Consider the following 22,578-nt stretch of genomic DNA (forward strand, 5'->3'; position numbering starts at 1 on the left):
TCAGATCTCTCAGGTTATTTGTCCCATCAGCAGTTGGGTTTTTAAATAAGCTGTAGGTAGCTGTTGGTCTTTGTGTCTGTTATCTCATGTCTTTGTGCTGTTTTAATGATGTGTACCAAATTGCCCCTTGGGAACAATAAAGATTTTTCAGACCAACTCAATCCTTTGTCATGTCTTTGTTCCAAAGATTTTAGTTGTGAGTACTTCAGTTGTAAAACTTTATAACATAAATCATTTTTTTAATTTTTTTTTCAACCCAACCAAGTGTTAAATGTCTTCTTTTTAATCTATTTTTGATTTAATTTATTTTATTGTTTTATATATGCCCAGGGGCATGTCCATGACCTGACCTTTGTGGGCACATGCACACACATAAAATGTTTTTTTTGTAGGTAACACAATTTGGCAACATATACATCTTCTTAGCTTGATTCTTTGGGGACTCAAAAACAATTATGTATGGGTCGCCAATAGTCACATTATGACGCGCACCCCATGTATGGGGTTATAGCCCTCAAGCCAGCGACTGTGTGTTTGAATCCGACCTTTGTCCTCCCCTGCGTCTCTCCTCTCATCTTCTGTATGTGCAAATTCACAATTTTTAGTACTTAGAAAGTTGCATGATGTCTCACAAATACATTTACTGGCATGTAAGTCCTTCTTAAGTTAGACAGTGTGCACAAGTTTTTGCTTGACATTTTTACTAGAAGGGTCACACATTTTTTCCCCAAACTATATGTACCATTATCCTGAGGAAAACAGCCATGTTTCATCCATTTTGATTTTATCAACGCTACATGTTATCCATAGTAAGGCGTGTAGCTGACATGATTGACAGATGGCCATGATGTAACGATTTGTCAAGAGGTTTAAAACCCGCCTCAGCTCCAGCTCTCAGCCTGTCGTTAGGTTGACTGAAAGTTAGACTGAGACAGCATTTCCAACATGGCGTCTGCTGCCGGTGAGCCTCCCCTGCAGGAACAGAAGGCTGATGTCACTCAGGCTTCGTCCAATAATATTTAGAGTCTATGGTATGGTCTATCTTTTAATCTCATCCATAAATGTTACCCTGCCACAGATTATATTCAAAAACAGATTTAAGACAGATGTAAAACTGTTGTGCATTATTTTTGGTGTTGCCCAACTTTAAACTTGGGGATGAGTTTCTGCTGGTGATGACTGAACTCTTGACCTTCTGGTTGTGAGATTGCCAGCTCTTCCACAGAGCCACAGCCACCATTTCAGTGACATGGTATTAATTTGTCATGGTTACACAGTTTGAGTACGCGTCTGTTTTGTAGCAAATTGTTCAATAAAGTTCAAAACACAAACATGACTGCAGGATAATACAAAATACAATTCAGTATCCTTTATTGTTTCCATGACAACATGAATGTGTTACTGCCATAAAGAGAGATTAGTGGTTAATGATCAAAGTTACTGCAGCTTAAGTCTTTATTTTAATTTAATTATAAGAAGTCTGGGCCTACAGCACCAGAGTAAGAGCAGAAAACACACAAGGCACGATCAGGTGAAGATTTTATTATAGGAGGAAAACCAAAAAGTAGCCTGCTCTGAATCACTCTTTCAGAGGCTGTGTGCAGGAAGCAGTGGCTCCTCCCCCTCCTCAGGTGTTCAATTAGGTTGCATTGTCCTCACCTGGTACCTTTATAAATGCTACACTGCCACTCGACACCATTTGGTCCGTTTGATTTTATCCGTGGCGATGGGTGGACTTCTGCTTCTTTGTGCGGTCTTACTGCAGGTGGCGGTGTCATTGCAAGGTGAGTATGTGAAAAAAAATGAATCTGCATGTGTGCCTCATGATGGAAAGTAACATGTCTGAGCTTATCTTTTAGCTGGGAGTAGTCCTCTGAAGTGTGGCCTGGGCTCCACACTGTGCAAGGATGGCTCTGCTTGTATCCTCTTCCGCCATGTGTGTGATGGGGAGACTGACTGCACGGACGGCTCCGATGAAAAGGACTGTGACTCGAGATGCAATGAAGGTACTGAAGCACACTCACAGATAGTGTGTGTGTTTGGACCAGTTGAGACACATGGATCAATATGCATCATGGGCTAATTCAATGATAGTTCTGACTGGGAATATAGAGCATATATAAGCATCACATTGTCATGAGTGTCTGGACCCTGAAAAGATACTGAAAGAAACTGAGGCTTTTACGGAGGAAGCACCACACTGTCTGGGAGGAAGTCATTTCTTTTGTGGCTTTAAGGGCTCCTCTTTCATCATTTTGACACAAGCGGATGGCTGCTCTTCTGATGCAACCTTTCTGAAGAATTATTAAGAATTTTGCATTTCACACTTTATAGTTAGGATTTGCACTTCCCAGCCACCGCTGAAAACTCAAGTTGCAATCTGAACACTAACATTTAGGTATGCTTCACACTGAAGGACCACATGAATCTGCGTAAAGGGACATATTATAAAAAATCCAATATTTGTTTCTGAACATGTATTTGTGTAACCTGAGTGTCTACTGACCCACAACATGTGAAATAAACCCATCCATTCCTTTGTTTGTGGTCTGCATAAGTCTTACAACACAGAGAAAAATGCTCTGTTTCAAATGTGCTCTCCTTGTGATGTCACAGTGGGATTCTGGTAAAAAAAAAAAAATCCCCTCCCCTGGTATCTCCACCCATGGACTCCACCCCAAGTCTAGAACAGAACTTTTGTGCAGGTCCGCCATTTTTATTCTCGCTCCAGAGGAGTGATGTCTACTGGGAAAACTCGGGGGGGCTCATTTCATTTAGAGAGACACACACACCAAAACAGAGTGTTCTGAGAGAGCTGGTTTATACAGGCTCACAAACCTCTGGTGCTTGATTCATGTTATATTTTGACCACAGCACAGATGTTTCATTTAGACCACAGGGGACTGTTTGAAAAGGTGGATAATATGTCTTTAAGTAAAATCTAGGTGTCCCTGATAATTGAAACCTGAGAGCATATCATAGGCCATGAAGTCATTGTTTCACTGTTTTTAAATATTTTCTTTAAGCTCTCTTTTAAAGCCTACAACCAGACATGAAGTTAAATGCCCGCCTCTGTATCTTCAGATCAGTTCCAGTGTGCCCACGGGAAGAAGTGCATCGAGCAGAGCCAGGTGTGTGACGGCGTGTCTCAGTGTCAGGACCGATCTGATGAACTCAAGTGTACCAAGCAAACCGAGGACTGTGTGTTCCACTGTGGCGACGGCAGCCGCTGCCTTCCTGCAAAGTTCCTCTGTGATGGAGAGAGGGATTGTTCAGACGGCACCGATGAGGTTAACTGTGGTGGGTTGATGATGATGATGATGGCATGAGACGTCTCTTATTTGAGTTGATCCTTTCAGTGTTTCAGTCTTAAATCTTGTTTTCTTTGCTCTCTGCATCAGAGGACCAGAAGGACGATGGACGGGAAGAACAAAGGGGCACCAGAGTGACTTCAGCTCCTGCTGTGACTGTCGTCTCGTCGACTCCCATCAAGTGTGCTTTGGGCTCGAAACCCTGCAAGAGCAATTTAGAGTGTGTCCTCTACAAACACGTGTGTGACGGAGAAGCAGACTGTAAGGATGGCTCCGATGAGGAGGAGTGTTTATCTGAATGTCAAACAGGTAATCTAAAGGTTGGTGTGGGGAGGATTCAAACTGTATGTGAACTTTCCTTCAGGTGCATTTAAAGGATATTTCTCTTGTGATGTTGAAGGCTGCAATATGGAGATGTTTAGTGTATGTGTGGTCTTAAAGGGGATGGGGTCTTTTCCATCTGTGCCCCAAAACTATGGAGCTCACTTCCCCCCCCTTCATCAGATTCTTCCCCCGTTATGTTATATACAGTTCACCCCCCCTTCATCCAATTCTTTGATTCTTCGCCCTTTACTTGATTCTCCACCCAATTCTTTCACATTTCATCATAAAATCTCGCCCTTCCATCCTTCACCTTATTCTCCCCCCTTTTGTCCGATTCTCCGACTGTCATCTGAATCTCTCACACTTCCATCCTTTTCTACTTTTTACTCTATTTTCTCCCCCTTTTCATCCAAATTTCCACACTTCATCTGATTTCCCCCTCTCATCTGATGATCCTCCCCCACCACTGATGACCTTAGGAGTCATCTTTAAACACTTTTACTCCTAAACCAGCACAGGCGTCGCTCCTGAAGTCTTTATTATTATTATTGAATTGATGAATCATATTTCATATCCTTTCCTCATTTTCTCTTCTCCTCTCTCTATCTCTTAGTTTCCTTCTCTGGTTCTTGTTTTCATGTGTTTAAATAAAGTTGTATGATTTTGATGTCCACGGGATGATTTAGTGCAGGGCCGTGGAAACCAACCACAGCTGTACTGGGAACAAGCTTAACCCCAGTTTGACCATCTGTTCTCTGCAGATCAGTTCCAGTGTGCCCACGGGAAGAAGTGCATCGAGCAGAGCCAGGTGTGTGACGGCACACCTCAGTGTCAGGACCGATCTGATGAACTGAACTGTACCAAGCAAACCGAGGACTGTGTGTTCCACTGTGGCGACGGCAGCCGCTGCCTTCCTGCAAACTTCGTCTGTGATGGAGAGAGGGATTGTTCAGACGGCACCGATGAGGTTAACTGTGGTGGGTTGATGATGATGATGGCATGAGACGTCTCTTATTTGAGTTGATCCTTTCAGTGTTTCAGTCTTAAATCTTGTTTTCTTGGCTCTCTGCATCAGAGGACCAGAAGGACGATGGACGGGAAGAACAAAGGGGCACCAGAGTGACTTCAGCTCCTGCTGTGACTGTCGGCTCGTCGACTCCCATCAAGTGTGCTTTGGGCTTGAAACCCTGCAAGAGCAATTTAGAGTGTGTCCTCTACCAACACGTGTGTGACGGAGAAGCAGACTGTAAGGATGGCTCCGATGAGGAGGAGTGTTTATCTGAATGTCAAACAGGTAATCTAAAGGTTGGTGTGGGGAGGATTCAAACTGTATGTGAACTTTCCTTCAGGTGCATTTAAAGGATATTTCTCTTGTGATGTTGAAGGCTGCAATATGGAGATGTTTAGTGTATGTGTGGTCTTAAAGGGGATGGGGTCTTTTCCATCTGTGCCCCAAAACTATGGAGCTCACTTCCCCCCCCCTTCATCAGATTCTTCCCCCGTTATGTTATATACAGTTCACCCCCCTTCATCCAATTCTTTGATTCTTCGCCCTTTACTTGATTCTCCACCCAATTCTTTCACATTTCATCATAAAATCTCACCCTTCCATCCTTCACCTTATTCTTTTCTACTATTTACTCTATTTTCTCCCCCTTTTCATTCAAATCTCCACACTTCATCTGATTCCCCCCTCTCACCTGATGATCCTCCCCCACCACTGATGTCTTTAGGATTCATGTCAAAACACTTTTACTCCTAAACCAGCACAGGTGTCTCTCCTGAAGTCTTTATTATTATTGAATTGATGAATCATATTCATATCCTTTCCTCACTCATGGTTTTCTCGTCTCTCCATCTCTTAGTTTCCTTCTCTGGTTCTTGTTTTCATGTGTATTTAAATAAAGTTGGATGGGTTTTATGTCCACGGGATGGTTTAGTGCAGGGCCGTGAAAACCAACCACAGCTGTACTGGGAACAAACTTAATAGTTGAACCATCTGTATCTTCAGATCAGTTCCAGTGTGCCCACGGGAAGAAGTGCATCGAGCAGAGCCAGGTGTGTGACGGCACACCTCAGTGTCAGGACCGATCTGATGAACTCAAGTGTACCAAGCAAACCGAGGACTGTGTGTTCCACTGTGGCGACGGCAGCCGCTGCCTTCCTGCAAAGTTCCTCTGTGATGGAGAGAGGGATTGTTCAGATGGCACCGATGAGGTTAACTGTGGTGGGTTGATGATGATGATGATGGCCTGAGACGTCTCTTATTTGAGTTGATCCTTTCAGTGTTTCAGTCTTAAATCTTGTTTTCTTTGCTCTCTGCATCAGAGGACCAGAAGGACGATGGACGGGAAGAACAAAGGGGCACCAGAGTGACTTCAGCTCCTGCTGTGACTGTCGGCTCGTCGACTCCCATCAAGTGTGCTTTGGGCTCGAAACCCTGCAAGAGCAATTTAGAGTGTGTCCTCTACAAACACGTGTGTGACGGAGAAGCAGACTGTAAGGATGGCTCCGATGAGGAGGAGTGTTTATCTGAATGTCAAACAGGTAATCTAAAGGTTGGTGTGGGGAGGATTCAAACTGTATGTGAACTTTCCTTCAGGTGCATTTAAAGGATATTTCTCTTGTGATGTTGAAGGCTGCAATATGGAGATGTTTAGTGTATGTGTGGTCTTAAAGGGGATGGGGTCTTTTCCATCTGTGCCCCAAAACTATGGAGCTCACTCCCCCCCCCTTCATCAGATTCTTCCCCGTTATGTTATATACAGTTCACCCCCCCCTTCATCCAATTCTTTGATTCTTCCCCCTTTACTTGATTCTCCACCCAATTCTTTCACATTTCATCATAAAATCTCACCCTTCCATCCTTCACCTTATTCTCCCCCCCTTTGTCCGATTCTCTGACTGTCATCTGAATCTCTCACACTTCCATCCTTCACCCAATTCTCTTGCCCCCTTTCCACTTTTTACTCTATTTTTTTCACCCAAATCTCCACACTTCATCTGATTCCCCCCTCTCACCTGATGATCCTCCCCCACCACTGATGTCTTTAGGATTCATGTCAAAACACTTTTACTCCTAAACCAGCACAGGTGTCTCTCCTGAAGTCTTTATTATTATTGAATTGATGAATCATATTTCATATCCTTTCCTCACTCCTCATTTTCTCTTCTCGTCTCTCCATCTCTTAGTTTCCTTCTTTGGTTCTTGTTTTCATGTATTTAAATAAAGTTGGATGGGTTTTATGTCCACGGGATGATTGGTCCGTGAAAACCAACCACAGCTGTACTGGGAACAAGCTTAATAGTTGAACCATCTGTATCTTCAGATCAGTTCCAGTGTGCCCACGGGAAGAAGTGCATCGAGCAGAGCCAGGTGTGTGACGGCGTGTCTCAGTGTCAGGACCGATCTGATGAACTCAAGTGTACCAAGCAAACCGAGGACTGTGTGTTCCACTGTGGCGACGGCAGCCGCTGCCTTCCTGCAAAGTTCCTCTGTGATGGAGAGAGGGATTGTTCAGACGGCACCGATGAGGTTAACTGTGGTGGGTTGATGATGATGATGGCATGAGACATCTCTTTATTTGAGTTGATCCTTTCAGTGTTTCAGTCTTAAATCTTGTTTTCTTTGCTCTCTGCATCAGAGGACCAGAAGGACGATGGACGGGAAGAACAAAGGGGCACCAGAGTGACTTCAGCTCCTGCTGTGACTGTCAGCTCGTCGACTCCCATCAAGTGTGCTTTGGGCTCGAAACCCTGCAAGAGCAATTTAGAGTGTGTCCTCTACCAACACGTGTGTGACGGAGAAGCAGACTGTAAGGATGGCTCCGATGAGGAGGAGTGTTTATCTGAATGTCAAACAGGTAATCTAAAGGTTGGTGTGGGGAGGATTCAAACTGTATGTGAACTTTCCTTCAGGTGCATTTAAAGGATATTTCTCTTGTGATGTTGAAGGCTGCAATATGGAGATGTTTAGTGTATGTGTGGTCTTAAAGGGGATGGGGTCTTTTCCATCTGTGCCCCAAAACTATGGAGCTCACTTCCCCCCCCTTCATCAGATTCTTCCCCCGTTATGTTATATACAGTTCACCCCCCCTTCATCCAATTCTTTGATTCTTCGCCCTTTACTTGATTCTCCACCCAATTCTTTCACATTTCATCATAAAATCTCACCCTTCCATCCTTCACCTTATTCTCTTCTCCCCCTTTTCTACTATTTACTCTATTTTCTCCCCCTTTTCATCCAAATCTCCACACTTCATCTGATTGCCCCCTCTCACCTGATGATCCTCCCTAAAGAGTCATCTTAAAACACTTTTACTTCTTTTAGCTTTAAAATGTCGATACCTAAACCAGCACAGGTGTCTCTCCTGAAGTCTTTATTATTATTGAATAGATGAATCATAATTCATATCCTTTCCTCACTCCTGATGTTCTCGTCTCCTCTCTCTATCTCAGTTTCCTTCTGTGGTTCTTGTTTTTGTTGTGTTTAAATAAAGTTGGATGGTTTTGATGTCCACAGGATGATTTAGTACAGGGCTGTGGAAACCAACCACAGCTGTACTGGGAACAAGCTTAACCCCAGTTTGACCATCTGTTCTGTGCAGACCAGTTCCAGTGTGCCCACGGGAAGAAGTGCATCGAGCAGAGCCAGGTGTGTGACGGCGTGTCTCAGTGTCAGGACCGATCTGATGAACTGGGATGTGCGAAGCTGGAGGGCTGCACCTTCCAGTGTGACGACAAGAGTCGCTGCATCCCTGACAGCTTCCTCTGTGATGGAGAGAGGGACTGCATGGATGCCAGTGACGAGGCGAACTGTCGTACGTGTTGTTGAACTACGAAATGCATATCTACATGTTGTTTTCTTAAGAAAACCTTGATGATATTTCCCTCCCTCCCTTTCTATCACTTCAGCTGATGAGGACTGCAGCGCCACAGAGTATAAATGTACCAGTGGTCAGTGTGTGTCGGCCAAAATGCGCTGCGACGGTTATCCGGACTGCTGGGACCGTTCGGATGAGGAGAGCTGCACCAACCCACCGAGCTGCAGCACCAAACTCCGCTGCCACCAGAGCACAGAGTGTCTGGTGCAGGAGTGGATCTGTGATGGAGATCTGGACTGCAAAGACGGCTCAGATGAGAAGGTGGAAAACAGACACATTATTTAAACCTTGAATTTGAGTATTAAGCACTAAGCTTCTGAGCAGAGTCAACTTTTTGGGGTGCTTAAGTTGCCTCAAGTTTCTTGTAAACATTGAAGGATAGAGCAGCACTGTCAGGGTTTTGAAGGTTCTTCAGTTAAGGATTCATGTATGAAGGAGCCATATATGCCTCATCTGGCCACATTTTTTAAACTGAGAATTAAAAAGTAAAGTACCAGTGTGGATGACGGTAAAATAATCATTGTCTTCCTCTTGAGGATTGTCCTGTGGTTCCACTGAGCTGCGGAGAGTTCCAGTGGTCATGTAAGTCCAAGACCAAGTGTGTCCCCGCAGCCTGGAAGTGTGATGGCATGAAGGACTGTGACGATGGCAGTGATGAGGTGGACTGTGAGTAGTTCAACATAAAACTGACACACAATTAAAGGCAGGGTTGGTAGTCACTTCTTCAGGTCATTAAAGATGCAGAAAACTGACATTTTTCTATGTAAGCATTCAGGTATTCCTTAAAAATGTGGCTCACCTGAAGGAGTCTGTATTAATATAAAGTTGATTGAAGCAGCTGGACTCAGTTGAAGACGTTTTAGCCTCATCAGTTCTAAACTAACTGGTGGACGGAGCGAGACGTTTAAGCCTGTTTCTGTGGATCAGGCTTCGATAGGATGATGGAGAACATTCTCAGACAAATATTGAAGTTCTGTTTGAATACTTAGGTGGGGTTGGGACTTGCCTCCCTCACCAGTTCCAGTGTGGCAGCCAGGAGTGTCTGGATCCAGCCCTGGTGTGCAACAGCATCACCAACTGTGCCGACGGCTCAGACGAGGGAGGAAGCTGCAACGTAAACTGTGCAGAGACGGACATGAACCACTGCACCCAGAGCTGCTACAGCACGCCACAGGGACCGGTGAGGACCCTTCAAATATGACACCATGAGTAAACTTAAGCACAACTACTAATGACTCTGGACATGCATTTGTTCAGTAAAATGAGTATCCTGATGTTGCGTCTCTTTGACTTGACTCTCTGTTCTCGCTGTGAAGCGCTGCCGCTGTTCTGAAGGATTCAAGCTCCTGGAGGACGGGCAAACCTGTGCTGATATTAACGAGTGTAAAGGCCGGAGCACCGGTGTGTGCAGTCACCTGTGCATCAACACTCCCGGCTCGTATCAATGCAAATGTCACCTGGGATACATAATGGAGGCAGGCGGACAGCACTGCAAGATTACAGGTAACATACTTCTATGTAGACGGCATTGATCTCAGTGTAGCACATTAAAGATGGACAGTGGGGGAGAATGCAGAATAAACATTTCATAAGTTTTCATTTTTTGCCAAGTGTAAGACGGAAGGATTGTTTCCACACGTCTGTCTGTTAAATATGAAAACGAGAATGTCGGATTCCTTTGAAATCATTTGCAGTGAGTTTAAACATTTGCCCTCTAGCTGCATTAAACCACATTAACAGTACTTTTCATAGAAACCTTAAAGGAAGAATATGCAAAATTTCACACAAATCAAGTCTATCCTGTGTAAATGTGTCTCTGAGTCATGACTGTCTACAATGAGTGAGAAGCTCGAGTCCCACTGGCTGTGTTGTTGTTAGAGCTGTGTTTACATGGACGGGACGGCCGACTCCTCCCCTTGTGTATAAAAGCTGTTTTAGTCAAGAACTAGAGAGAAGAACATACTCACTGATTATTTGGATGTTAGTACGAGTTTTTAGATGTGTCAGTTTACATGTGATGTAAAGCTACGAGCCAAGTACAGAGCGGTAACATTAGCATGCTAGCAACAATGCAGGACACAGGTGATTGCAGTTTGAGCCGAGGACAATTTTATCCGCTGCTTGTGCTTAATGATGCTTTATTATGGTGTTTTTGATTCAAAACTCCATGTGATGGAGTTGTGAATCATGAATCAGTATGGAAGAGGTGTGGCCAAACAGCAGTTTGTTTTGGTTTAATGCTGGTGCTCAATGTGCTCATCTACTGCATCAAAAAGTCACACATTCTTCCTTAAATTGAGTAACAGTTTGTGTTATGGATCAACAAACATTAATTGGACTGTCCTTAATATCAAAGCCAGCATCCTGAAAGGTGGGCAACAACCACTCCACCATGACGGACATCTTTTTCTTCCTCAGGTGAACCGTTCCTCCTAGCGTCGGTCCAAACTGACCTTTACTTACTCAGCCTGCGCAGTGGCAGCCTGGACTTGTTGATGTCCCCTGCCAAGCGAGCCATTCTCTCCCTGGACTACGACTGGAGGGAACAGAGGGTGTTCTGGGCCGGTCTGGACTCTGAGAGCATCAGATGGTCCTCGCTGGACCAGAAAACCACAGGGACTCTGATTAAAGGTTTGTGCAACACAATTTATCTTTTCCTTTTGCAGTAGTATAAATTTACATTCATGCATGAGGACCCCTAACCCAGATCGTGTTTCTTTGGACAGGTGTACGGGCCGACTCTGTAGCTGTAGACTGGCTTGGGAGAAACCTGTACTGGATCGATGGTGTGAACAGTCAGATCGTTGCTGTCAGACTGTCCAAATCCACCGTGAGCACCCTGGACCACAGCATCATCCTGGACGAAGACCTAGATCAGCCTCGCTCCCTGGCTCTATTGCCACAAAAAGGGTCAGAATAAATCACCAAACAATCCACACAAAGTTTCTGAAAACCTTAAGACTGGCTAGACAGCTCAGATTGAAGATGTGTGTGAATGTGATAATTAGCACAGTGAAATAGGTGTAGTGGATTTCTATTCATTTTTAACATCAGAAGAAACACTACATGTTTCTTCAGACCTCTTTTGTTTTCCTCCCAGGCTGATGTTCTGGACGGAGATTGGTAACGTGGTGAAGATTGAGCGTGCGGGGATGGACGGGTCTGAGAGGAGGGCGTTGGTAAACTCCAGTCTGGGCTGGCCAGGTGGAGTCGCTGTGGACACCAGCTCTGACAGAGTCTACTGGACGGATGAGAGGCTGAAGTCGATTGGCTCGGCAACACTGGATGGAGACGATATTCGGGTAAAAAAAATGTTTCGGGTCTTTCAAATGTTTCTATAAGAAAATCAATGTCCTCATGAAATGATTTGAAATTTTCAATGTGATGTTCAGATTCTACAGATGAAAGAGACCACCAATCCGTTCTCCTTGGCGCTGTTTAACGGCTTCCTCTACTGGACTGATGCCAAGAAGCGGGTGGTGCGGGCTGCTCACAAAATCTCTGGAAAGAACCATCAAGTTCTCCTGAAACGTCCGAGACAACCGTTTGGTGTGAAGGTGAGCAGAAAGTTCAGAAAACCGGTAGAAGTGGAGCTGGTGTAACCACAGTTCGATCCCACAATGTGTCGAGTCCTCACTCACTTAAAAAATGTATGATCCTATTTTTGGAAATTGAAATAAATCTGGTATCAGAACTGTCCTGATTGGTGCATTAGTGTCACTGCATTATGTTTGAATCTGCACTAAAAAGCCTTGGACTAAACTAAATGTCTTGTCCCAACTTGGCTTGCAGATCGTCCATCCATTGCTGCAGATGGGCATCGACGGCCCCTGTGAGAAGATGCGGTGTTCCCACATGTGTGTGTTGGCCCCGGGACCCAAAGCTGTGTGCAAGTGTCCCTCCGGTCTCTTGCTGGCAAAGGATGGTCTGAGATGCTCAAAGCTGGCTGACTCTTCGTTCCTGCTGATTCTGTCGCCCTCCACTGTCACCCAGGTTGTGGTGTTGTCCATAGTTTCAACCAATCTGCTTTGAATGGGTTGATTGGGAAATGAATTCAATGACTTCCCTCATATTTGTGATTTCATGCATAGCTGCTGCAGCAGATTAGTGTTTAACCAAAAGAATGCAAGGGGACACTGCTAGCTTGATGGAACATAATCTTTTAAAACCCACCATCGAAGGCCAAGTCCACATGTAGGCAGGCCTTTTTTTTTTTTTTTTTTTTTTTTTTTAAAACCAAGGCTCAAAATGTTCAATCCTGTATGCGCATGCCAAGTTCTCAAAAACATCTTAATCCTAATGAAAAACTCACAAAGCAAAAATGCAATGTTAATTCTGTCAAATCCAGAACTATGTCCTTGACATGTTTTCTCATTGTTCTCCACCATTCCTCTACAATGACAGTTTCATTTTCAAAGTTGTCCCACCATCCCCAGGTCCGTTCGGGTCTCATCCAAAACTGCCAACGTTAGCGGTGAGGTCTGTTGTCCGAGTGTTGTTTGAAGCAGCAGTGACCTCCGTTGTCCAATCGGGCATCTCTGCTCATCCACATAGTGGGAGAGTAACTGTATGTGAGCATGTAGAAAGTCCAGTTGGCACCAGCACTAGCTTAGTTATGTCTGCCATCGCACTAATCTCATGTAAACAATAGAGAAAGCATCGCACAATGACGTCACACGGAGGAGAAATCAGCGCAGTGTGATGTTACAAGAACTAAACCCTGTTTTCCCATCTATACAGAAACACCTTAAACAGAGTTTCTGAAAGTCTTCACCCTGGAAGGAGTTTTACTAAAGGAGAGTTTTGAGAGACTTGCGCAAGGTCAAAACACAGAAAAACCTACGTTTTAGCTACGTCTACATGTGGACGAGCTGTTAAACTCACGAAGTATTTATTTGGCTGTCCTTCCCAGAAACTGTCTTGCCTCTTCTCTAAAGACAGCACAGAGGGGGATCACTTTGTCTCCCCCCCCCCCCAATTACTCCTCCTTGATATTCCGATTAAAGGCGTTTAAATATGGTGCTCTATATAGGGCTAATTTGATAAAATGACTTTATAGGCGATTTACAATTCATGAGGCATCAGTGCATTTGTGTTTATTTTTAGATAATTCTTTAATTTTCCATGATCCCTGTAGATCTACTTGCAGTCCAGACACACGGCAGCAGAGCTGAAAGGCTGGCCTGAACATGTTGCCATGCAGGTTCCCAGTGTCAACGAGGCCGCCATCTTGGACTACAGCCTACGAGACCACACACTGTTCTTGACAGACGACAGCACGACTTCCCTCAGCTCCTTTAAGTTGAAAGAGTCAAACTTGTCCCCTCGGGGTCAGCTTCTGAAACTCATGGGCGACACAATCACTGCAATGGCTCTCGACTGGGTTACGCTGAACGTCTACTGGAGCAGCAACAAACAGGCACGCCTGCAGGTCACCTCGACCATGGCGGCGTACACTGCTGTTCTGATAGCGGAAGGTATCGTCAGAGTCGAGGCGATCGCCCTCCACCCTCCCAGTGGAAGAGTTTGTTACGTCAACGTGGGTCTGCAGGGAAAGGGTTCTGTGGAGTGTGCCAACATGGACGGAGCTGAGCGTGTTGTGAGGAAGGAGGCTGTCCAGGCCTCATCGCTGGTGTTCTCCAGCACCGGGGATTTAATTTACTGGGCTGATACAGGCAAGTATTGTCACACATTTCAGGTGTAACCAGGACTTTTTGTGGCATTGAAAGTCAAACTTTCTGTGGTATGAAGCTGAAATCTACCCAACGACTCCGATTCTCTCCCAGGTTCAGGAACGATCTGCTCGGTTCAACTTGATGGATCTGGTTACAAAGAGTTCAAGACTGAAGGCCTGGCTGCTGTGGCCCTGAGTGGCGAGATGTTGCTCTGGATGACAGAGAGTGGTAATATCTCATTAGAGTATGAACTTGATAAATTGAAACATGCCGCCGTATCAGTCCAATGGGCTGGCTGGATTAACCTCCCATTGAATGAACCCTGCTATTCTTGTACTGGAGGCTTTTTGCAAACCTCAGATGTTAAAACAATTGTTCAATTTGCCTTCATTGATTCATTCTGAAATACAACCACCCAGTGTGTTGTTGATTTTAAAACTGGTCTGCACCTTTCAGAAACACGGTGTCCTTTCACTGCTTTGTTTTCCCCCTGTTCTTCCAGATAAGACGAGGCTCTGGTACCGGGATGAGCAGCAGCAAAACAAACTGTGGTTTGAGGTCGGCACAGAAGTGGTTGGGTTTAAGGCGTTCAGTGAGTCAAGTCAGACTGGTATGTAGAAGAAGCACAAACCATGAGAGGTTATGACATAGAGCACCTCAGTACTCTCACATGACCAGGACCCTCTGAAACAGTCCGTCTTTATCTCACAGGTTCAAATCACTGCTCAAAAAACAATGGCCACTGCCATCACTTATGCCTGGCCACGCCCAGAGGTCGAACATGCAGGTGTGCTCATGACCACGTCATTGTGAATGACACGCATTGCATCCTGGATCAGCGCTGCCCGGCAGGCAGCAGACCCTGTCTGGATCAACTCTCATGCAAGCCTGCCGAGAAGTTCTGCAACGGACATGTTGACTGCAGTGACCACTCGGACGAGAACTGTAAATGTTTTTTTTTTGTTTTTTTTTTCCCCCCCAAACAAAAAACAACAAATTTAATAAAACAAAATCGAAATCTTAACCAACTAAAAATCCCTGAAATGATCGTTCTTGTCAGGTGTCACTCTGAAGCTGGGATCAGGAGTTAAAGTCCTGGCTACCCCTCGGCTCCGCAGCTCCACCGCTCCTCCCTTGCCCCCTCCTCAACTCTCTGAGGGCCTGAACACCACCCTGAATGCAAGCGGCCAGCTCAGGAACCTGGGCGCCCAGCAGTGCAGCCACAGACTTTGTGGGGGAAACGGACACTGTGTGGAGGACGGAGGAAACACTGTGTGTGCGTGTTCATTCGGCTACAGCGGCGACTCCTGTGAAGACCACCTCTTGAAGACCATGCAGGGTCCCATCGTGTACGGCGCCGTGGGGCTTTGTGCAGCAGTGGTGGTCATTGTTGTGATGGCGGTGGTGGTTAGGAGGAAGAGCGCCAACACAAGGTTTGTTGGATTACTAAATGAAAACACTGAATGCAGATGAAGTCTGTTGATTGAAACTTTATGATCTTATAAACGGTCTTATCCTATTGTACTATGACAATAGTATTGAATGTTTGATGTTAATGGAGAACACATCTTATCATTAATTAGTACACGTTAGCATGCTGATGATGGGCTGAAAATACTTCACATTCACAATTAACATGCAATATCTGAGGCCTTTTAATACTTGCACTCTGCATTTCCTCATCGTTTTTTCTTGATTATTCAGGAAAGTTAAGCAATCTGTCATACGAGGAAAGCATTTGAGGATGAGGTTATTAAACTACTTTGCAAGAACCAGCTTGAACATGTAGTGGTTGGCTGTGGCTCAGTGGAGGAATCGGTCGTCTCTCAACCCAAAGGCCGGGGGTTGGATCTGAAGCTACATGTCTGATGTGTCCTTGAGCAAGACACTTAACCCTGATGGACTCTTTACTCAGCAGCCTCTACCATCAGTGTATGAATGGATGAGTTAATACCAGATGGGCTCTTTACTCAGCAGCCTCTACCATCAGTGTATGAATGGATGAGTTAATTACTGGGAAAGTTTCTCTGTACTTATCCTAATAAAACCATGAATCATTAAATATCACAGAAAATCCAGCAGATGACGCAGCTAGTACTTTTCAGCCATAAGGTGATGATAATTTCAAGGATTAGCAAAGTTTGAATCTTTCTTCTGAGGCTGGACTCTCCGTAAAAAATGTGACTTGTGACCCAACGGTTGAGAAAAGTAAGTGTTGACTGGCTCGGCATCGCCAGAGCTTTGCTGCTAATTTTACAAAAAAGACTGAGGCAAAGATTTCTAAATAGCGTCAAACTCTAAAATAAGAAACTATCAAAACATGATTGTTGTCATCTTGACTTTGACATTTAATGTGTGCGGACAGTTAAATATATTTCCCACATTGTGCAACATTCAACTAAATATATGGAGGTTGCTTAAGATGACCTTTCTGTGTTTCCAGGAGAGCTAGGCCAGCTGAGGTGAAGGAAACGAGTATGACTGATCTGGAGACAGAGTCCACCCCGACAACACGACCGGCTTCATCGGACATCGAGAAAACAGAGGTGGCTCTCTAAGAAAAGTTGACAAAACAGATTTTCCAGATTTATCCCCTTTGTTGTTGTGGCTCAGACTGTCTGACATTTCTCACTTTCTCTGCAGGAAGCGGTATCTTCTGTGGACTGAGGCCGAGTCATGGGCACATAGTGTTTTAAAATAAACAGTTTTTGTGATAAATGTTTTCCTGTGAAGTTATTTTGTTTGCTGTCAGTCACACCACCGATGATGAATAGTTGGAACAAACTATAACGGTCTCCTCAGTTAGGGTGCTGAAACACTTATCAAAGAAGCATTGTCGTACTGAAGGATGGCGCTACAGAGCCTGGGTGGCAACCAGACGGTGGAGTCTACTTTTGTTTACATCTTGAAGTGACTACAAACCCATGAGTGTATACTCGAGCTGTAACACTGGTTCCCGTCAGGACGTCCTGGGCCTAAGATCTAAGCGAGTTCGGTTGTTTGGCAACTATGACCAAATGGTTTAGCTGGCTGTGTGTTGGTGTTAGCGTCAGCTAGCGTTGAAGCAGTGGAGAGCTTCAAGGTCTGCCTCAAGCAGAGATTGTAGTATTCCTAAACATGACTGTGATTTTGCACAATCTGCTTTTTCTTTTAAGCCATTATAATTTGGGATAATCTCCCAACTAATCTGAGACTATGCACAAACTTCCACTTTCTCCCAAAGTCAAAACATGGATTTTAAGCAGTCTTAATAGTCAGCATTAATTTGTCATCCTGACAACTTTCAACAACTCAGGGAAACTTGTACATAATGTTTTAATATCTGTATATTGTTCTATCTTTCGTCTCTCTTGAAATGTGCTTGCACATTACGGGTTGATATGTATTTTACTGTTGCTATCAACCGATGGAAATTAGCTAGTTAGCTTCATCAGATACAAAACATCTTCTCTCTTCTAAGGCCGAGGTTTTTTTGTATGCTGTACCTGATTCAAATTAAACTGAGAACATACTCACTGCTTATTTGAATGTCGCGTAAGCATTTTTAGATCCCAGTCATTCCATTTAAATGTATATGCGATGTGAGGCTATGAGCTAACCAAAGCTAACTTTAGCCTGCTAACACAACAATGCAGTCCACAGGTAACTGCAGCCTGAGATGGGGACAATTTTGTTTACTGTTTTTCTTGCATGCCAATACAAATAGAGGGGGGTAGAAGGAGTGCTGCTGGAGGTGGAGGTGTGCTGGCTCAAAAAGTCACACATTTTTCAATTAAAGGTCTCATATCCTCCTCCTCTTCAACCAGTTTAATTAAGTCTCGGAGCTCCCCAAAACATGTGTGTGAAGTTTCTTGTTCTAAATCCACTCTGATCCTGTATTTGATCATGCCTATAAACCCCTCTATTTCAGCCCTGCTCAGAACAGGCTGTTTCTGTGTCTGTACCTGTAAATATGTAAATGAGCTGTGTCAGACCACGCCCCCTCTCTGGAAGGGATCAGGTGGCTCGGGCTGTCTCGCTCCATGCTCTATTGTTTACGGTGAGAAGGCAGACTCAGAGGGCAGAACAAACACCTAGCTGTGGGAGTGCCACCCACCTGGGGGAGGGGCTACTGCACTTTGTGATGTCATGAAGGGAAAATCTCCAAACGGCCTGTTTGAGCACACATTTTCTGAAAAGTGGAGCAGGCAAAAGACGGAGAGGATGGACTTTTCTCATCATTGGGGGGTTTGTAGACGGACTAGAGACACATATTAGTGTTAGAGGAACATGGTGAAGTGTATTTTAGATATTATGTGACCTTTAAGAGTCCATTGAATCTATGCTCACAGGCCTACATATAAGAAATTTGATTTGAAAGATATATTTAACTTTTCTTTCAATTGTGAAAGTAATTATAGGTATGGAGTCATACAGCTGGTGTGACTTGGTATGGTGGAGTTTAGACATCTGTCTCTCAAACAAAAGGCATATTTGATTTGAAAGAAAGAGTGAACAGGAGTTCTTCTGGTATCCCTCAAACCACCGCAGCTCATGGAAGAGAATATTTCATTGGTATAAATGAATAAAGGTTTAGGTGCTCAGGTGGTTTGAAAAGTATAGAAGGCCTAAAATTCATTGGGCTACTCAAACGCGTATCAGCCTGTACCTTCACTTCACCCTGAAGAATGGTGAATGGACTTGAGTTTGTGTAGTTATTTTTTTCTGACTACTGAAAACTCTTCTCAGCCGGTCACACCTACACATTCACACACTGATGATAGAGGCTGCTGTGTAAAGAGTCCATCAGTATTAACTCATCCATTCATACACATGCACACGCTGATGGTAGAGGCTGCTGAGTAAAGAGACCATCAGTACTAACTCATCCATTCATACACATTCACACACTGATGGTAGAGGCTGCTGTGTAAAGAGTCCATCAGTATTAACTCATCCATTCATACACATTCACACACTGATGGTAGAGGCTGCTGTGTAAAGAGTCCATCAGTATTAACTCATCCATTCATACACATTCACACACTGATGGTAGAGGCTGCTGAGTAAAGAGTCCGTCAGTATTAACTCATCCATTCATACACATTCACACACTGATGGTAGAGGCTGCTGAGTAAAGAGTCCATCAGTATTAACTCATCCATTCATACACATTCACACGCTGCTTACTAAGCAGCGGGAGCAACTTGGGATTAAGTGTCTTGCCCAAGGACACATTGGACATGTGGCTGCAGGATCTGGGGATCGAGCCCCAGACCTTCTAATCCAGTGGTTCCCAAAGGGGGGGTCGGGGCCTGCAGGGGGGTCACAAGACACTGAAAGGGGGGTTGCGAGATTCCTTCCAAAAACATTTTTAAATGACTTAAAATTTTATATTTTAGCTATTATTGTGAACAAAAAAAAGTATAGAAAAAGTAGTTCAAGAGATGGACAGCTGGGGTCCCCGGTCTATAACTCCTTATTTTGGGGGTCGTGGGTTGAAAAGTTTAGGAACCCCTGTTCTAATATATTGATATTTATGGCATGGTGGAGTTTAGACAAGTCCCACTGGACTTTAAATTCATTTTATTTTCATGCACTCTGTGAGTAGTTACATACACTGCAAGATGTTTTTTCTCATAGTCCACTGCACAGCTCCTACATTGCACCTTTTGTACATCTTGTGTTTTTTATTTTTATATTTTACATTTTTTTATTATATTTTATATATTGTAATAGCTTCTTATACTGTATTATGTAAGTTGTTGCTAGTTCTGCTTTATTTCCTTGTTAATTGTTTAGCACCAAGTCATTCTGATTCTGAATATAAAGAGGGTACAAGCCGATACACGGTCGGCCATTTTAAATGTGTCTAGCCCGATGAATGAAAGGCATCTTTGATTGTAGTGGAATTAGTGGAAACTGGTGAACATGACTTCAAATAATCCATCTTTTGTTGCAGTCGCTTTAAATATGATGCAGGATGATTTATAACAAAGAGATTTAGACGGCGTGAAGTTTAAGTATGAACCAGATTGTTCCCACTGTTCACACCCAAACCACAAACAGATGTTTACTGCGCTCATGAATAAATGCTTTGGGCTCGCACGTTCTCTCATTATCGCTTCACTCGTCTTATTTTAGCTCGCCCTCATTTCAATGTGTCAGGAGTGTTAGAATGATTTACTTTAAATTGTTAGTGTCAGTGTCGAAGCATGAAGTGCCATACGAACATGAACGCGATGATAGATAACCGGTTCATTGTGCCCACACCTTTCAGCACGCTGTATAAAGGGCGTTCAATGCTCGGAGAAGCAGCAGTGAGCGTTCACAGTCGAGCTTTCCAGAGAGTCGGTCTGCTGTCTCCACGTTCATCCCAGGGATATAATCAGGCTCAGTCGAGGTAAGTCCTACAGCAGGATGACTAACATGTGTCTATGTTTATGATCTCTGATGTTTCATTGTTTTTTATTTACTGCTGGTTATGGAGCGGATAGTTTCAACCTCATTATGTATGGCAGCGTCTATTTTAGAGAGCCTTCAGTGTTAGAGGAACTCATTTAGTCTCTCCTGTTGCAGCGAGCACTTTATGAAAAAGACGATGTTCTTTGTTGTGACAAGACTAAGACCAAAGCATGGCGAGACTGAGACAAGACAAGACCAATCCATTTAGGGATGGAGACCGAGTCAAGACTAAGACCAAGGCAGGTCGAGACCAAGACAAGACCAATCTATTTACTGAAAATCCAACTACAAATGCATTGAAGTTAGGTGTTTTCCTTCTAATCAGGAATGAAGTGGAAAAATAGTTGATCGGTGGTGGTCTTGACCTGTCTTGATTTAAATTCTGGAGTCCGCCCAGTGTGAGACCGAGACAAGACCGAGTAAAACTGCTTTAGATTCAGAGACAAGACCGAGACCTTCAAAAAGACAGACCGTACTACAACACTAGTTCATTGGAAAGTCATTGAAATATTCATGACATGTTTGCTACTCTCCATTTTGACAATTTCAGATAAAAAGTCAGAGATTGGAGTTTTTACTGCTTTCTGTCTTTTTAAGCCAGCAGGCTGTGTTTGTACGTTTGTACGTTTGTTGTACGATTATAAAATGACCGTCATGGTGCTTTTGTATTATTTGTTTCAGCAATAACAGGAAGAAGCGATGGCAGTTCTCAGGGTTATACTTGTTGCTGCCTTCATGGTGACTGTAGCGCTGGCTAAACCGGTGAGTAGCTCCACCATTCGGCTTTTATCATGAAATGCAATCTAAGAGATAGTAGTCTAAAGAACATTCCTTATTCCTGGAACAGGTCAATCTGAGCGAGGATGAGGAGCAATCCAACGAGTCCACTGAGGAAAACTCATCAGAGGAGGACAGCAGCCCTGTTGGGCATTCACATCATGGGCCCCTGCCGCCTGTGAACACCCCTGATGTCATAGTGTTGACTGGGCCATCAGAGGAGGACAGCACACCTGTTGGGGACTCACATTATGGGTCCCTGCCGCCTGTGAACACCCCTGATGTCATAGTGTTGACTGGGCCATCAGAGGTGGACAGCACCCCTGTTGGGTCCCTGCCACCTGTTAACACCCCCGACATCATAGTGTTGACTGAACCACAGGGCACTGCAGACATGTTCCCGTCTGTAGATGGAACCATTTCAACAAACGATATTTCAGTCCTGCCAGACCACATAGACCCGCAATCCTCCACTGACTCGGACACCACCAACATTTTTCAGGACATGCCTGTGACCGATCCTGCTCAGGACTCGACTATTGGCGATGTTCTCCCAGACTCCGAGGTCACTCTGCACGCAGGGCTTACAGAAACTCATGATGGCACAAACCAACCACATGCCACCACCACATACCAAAATCCCCCGCTTGGTACCACAACCTCACCCATGTCTATCGCCATGGCAACTGCCAAGACTACTGTTCCTGTCTGTATCACTTTCCAGTTTGCTACCTCCGAGCCAGATCAACCAAGAGGAGACAGCATGCGACGCAAATAACAGAAACATTGGTTTAAAGTTTTTATTATTGTTGTACATTATACTCTAAACACTCTAAGTGTCTGTTTTAGCTCCACATTTAGAGAGAGGTGATCTGGTTTTAGTCAGATGGTGCATGTGTGATGACTGCTATATCATATTAAGTGAACCCTCTCTGTACTCTCAGAGCTTTAAAAACGTACAGCTCTTCATTTGTTAATGTTGATGATGTGTTTATTTGAGCTGCTGAAAAATAAAAGTGTGATGTGATTTATGTTCTTATGTCTCCTTTACGACCTTCTTAACCAAAACAATTAAAGAAATAATGTGCGACTGTTTGATCCAGCATGAAACCAAAACAACTCGCGCTGCATTGTTGTGTTAGCATGCTAATGCTAGCGCTAGTT

General features: G+C 44.2%; 2 protein-coding genes across 2 annotated transcripts; both read left to right on the forward strand.

The window, feature by feature from the left end:
* Window positions 1–1,660: 1,660 nt before the first annotated feature.
* On the forward strand, window positions 1,661–16,911 carry LOC109985910 (low-density lipoprotein receptor-related protein 4). The gene is made up of 27 exons (XM_020636341.3): window positions 1,661–1,784; window positions 1,860–2,006; window positions 3,085–3,300; window positions 3,402–3,620; window positions 4,397–4,612; window positions 4,711–4,929; window positions 5,647–5,862; window positions 5,964–6,182; window positions 6,965–7,180; window positions 7,280–7,498; window positions 8,243–8,455; window positions 8,550–8,779; window positions 9,055–9,184; window positions 9,508–9,698; window positions 9,835–10,021; window positions 10,937–11,149; window positions 11,245–11,428; window positions 11,619–11,820; window positions 11,911–12,075; window positions 12,311–12,511; window positions 13,656–14,193; window positions 14,305–14,421; window positions 14,696–14,803; window positions 14,905–15,138; window positions 15,254–15,626; window positions 16,637–16,739; window positions 16,837–16,911. Exons 1-27 carry the CDS (start codon window positions 1,727–1,729, stop codon window positions 16,858–16,860), a joined length of 5,358 nt encoding a protein of 1,785 aa, XP_020491997.2. The 5' UTR covers window positions 1,661–1,726; the 3' UTR covers window positions 16,861–16,911.
* Window positions 16,912–20,417: 3,506 nt separating this feature from the next.
* On the forward strand, window positions 20,418–22,445 carry LOC109985950 (uncharacterized). Its single transcript, XM_020636416.3, has 3 exons — window positions 20,418–20,575; window positions 21,319–21,399; window positions 21,485–22,445. The coding sequence occupies exons 2-3, from the start codon at window positions 21,337–21,339 to the stop codon at window positions 22,190–22,192; spliced, it is 771 nt and encodes a 256-aa protein (XP_020492072.1). The 5' UTR covers window positions 20,418–20,575; window positions 21,319–21,336; the 3' UTR covers window positions 22,193–22,445.
* Window positions 22,446–22,578: the final 133 nt, after the last annotated feature.

Source organism: Labrus bergylta, chromosome 2 (assembly GCF_963930695.1).
Source record: "Labrus bergylta chromosome 2, fLabBer1.1, whole genome shotgun sequence".
Classification (NCBI taxonomy): Eukaryota; Metazoa; Chordata; class Actinopteri; order Labriformes; family Labridae; genus Labrus; species Labrus bergylta.

Bases quoted from the DNA above. Each gene is read 5' to 3' on its own strand.
- LOC109985910 (XM_020636341.3), top strand. From the start codon at position 1,727: ATGGGTGGACTTCTGCTTCTTTGTGCGGTCTTACTGCAGGTGGCGGTG. The intron at 1,785-1,859 runs GTGAGTATGTGA...CTTATCTTTTAG, and splicing joins GGTGGCGGTGTCATTGCAAG to CTGGGAGTAGTCCTCTGAAG. The intron at 14,194-14,304 runs GCAAGTATTGTC...ATTCTCTCCCAG, and splicing joins AATTTACTGGGCTGATACAG to GTTCAGGAACGATCTGCTCG.
- LOC109985950 (XM_020636416.3), top strand. From the start codon at position 21,337: ATGGCAGTTCTCAGGGTTATACTTGTTGCTGCCTTCATGGTGACTGTA. The intron at 21,400-21,484 runs GTGAGTAGCTCC...TTCCTGGAACAG, and splicing joins CTGTAGCGCTGGCTAAACCG to GTCAATCTGAGCGAGGATGA.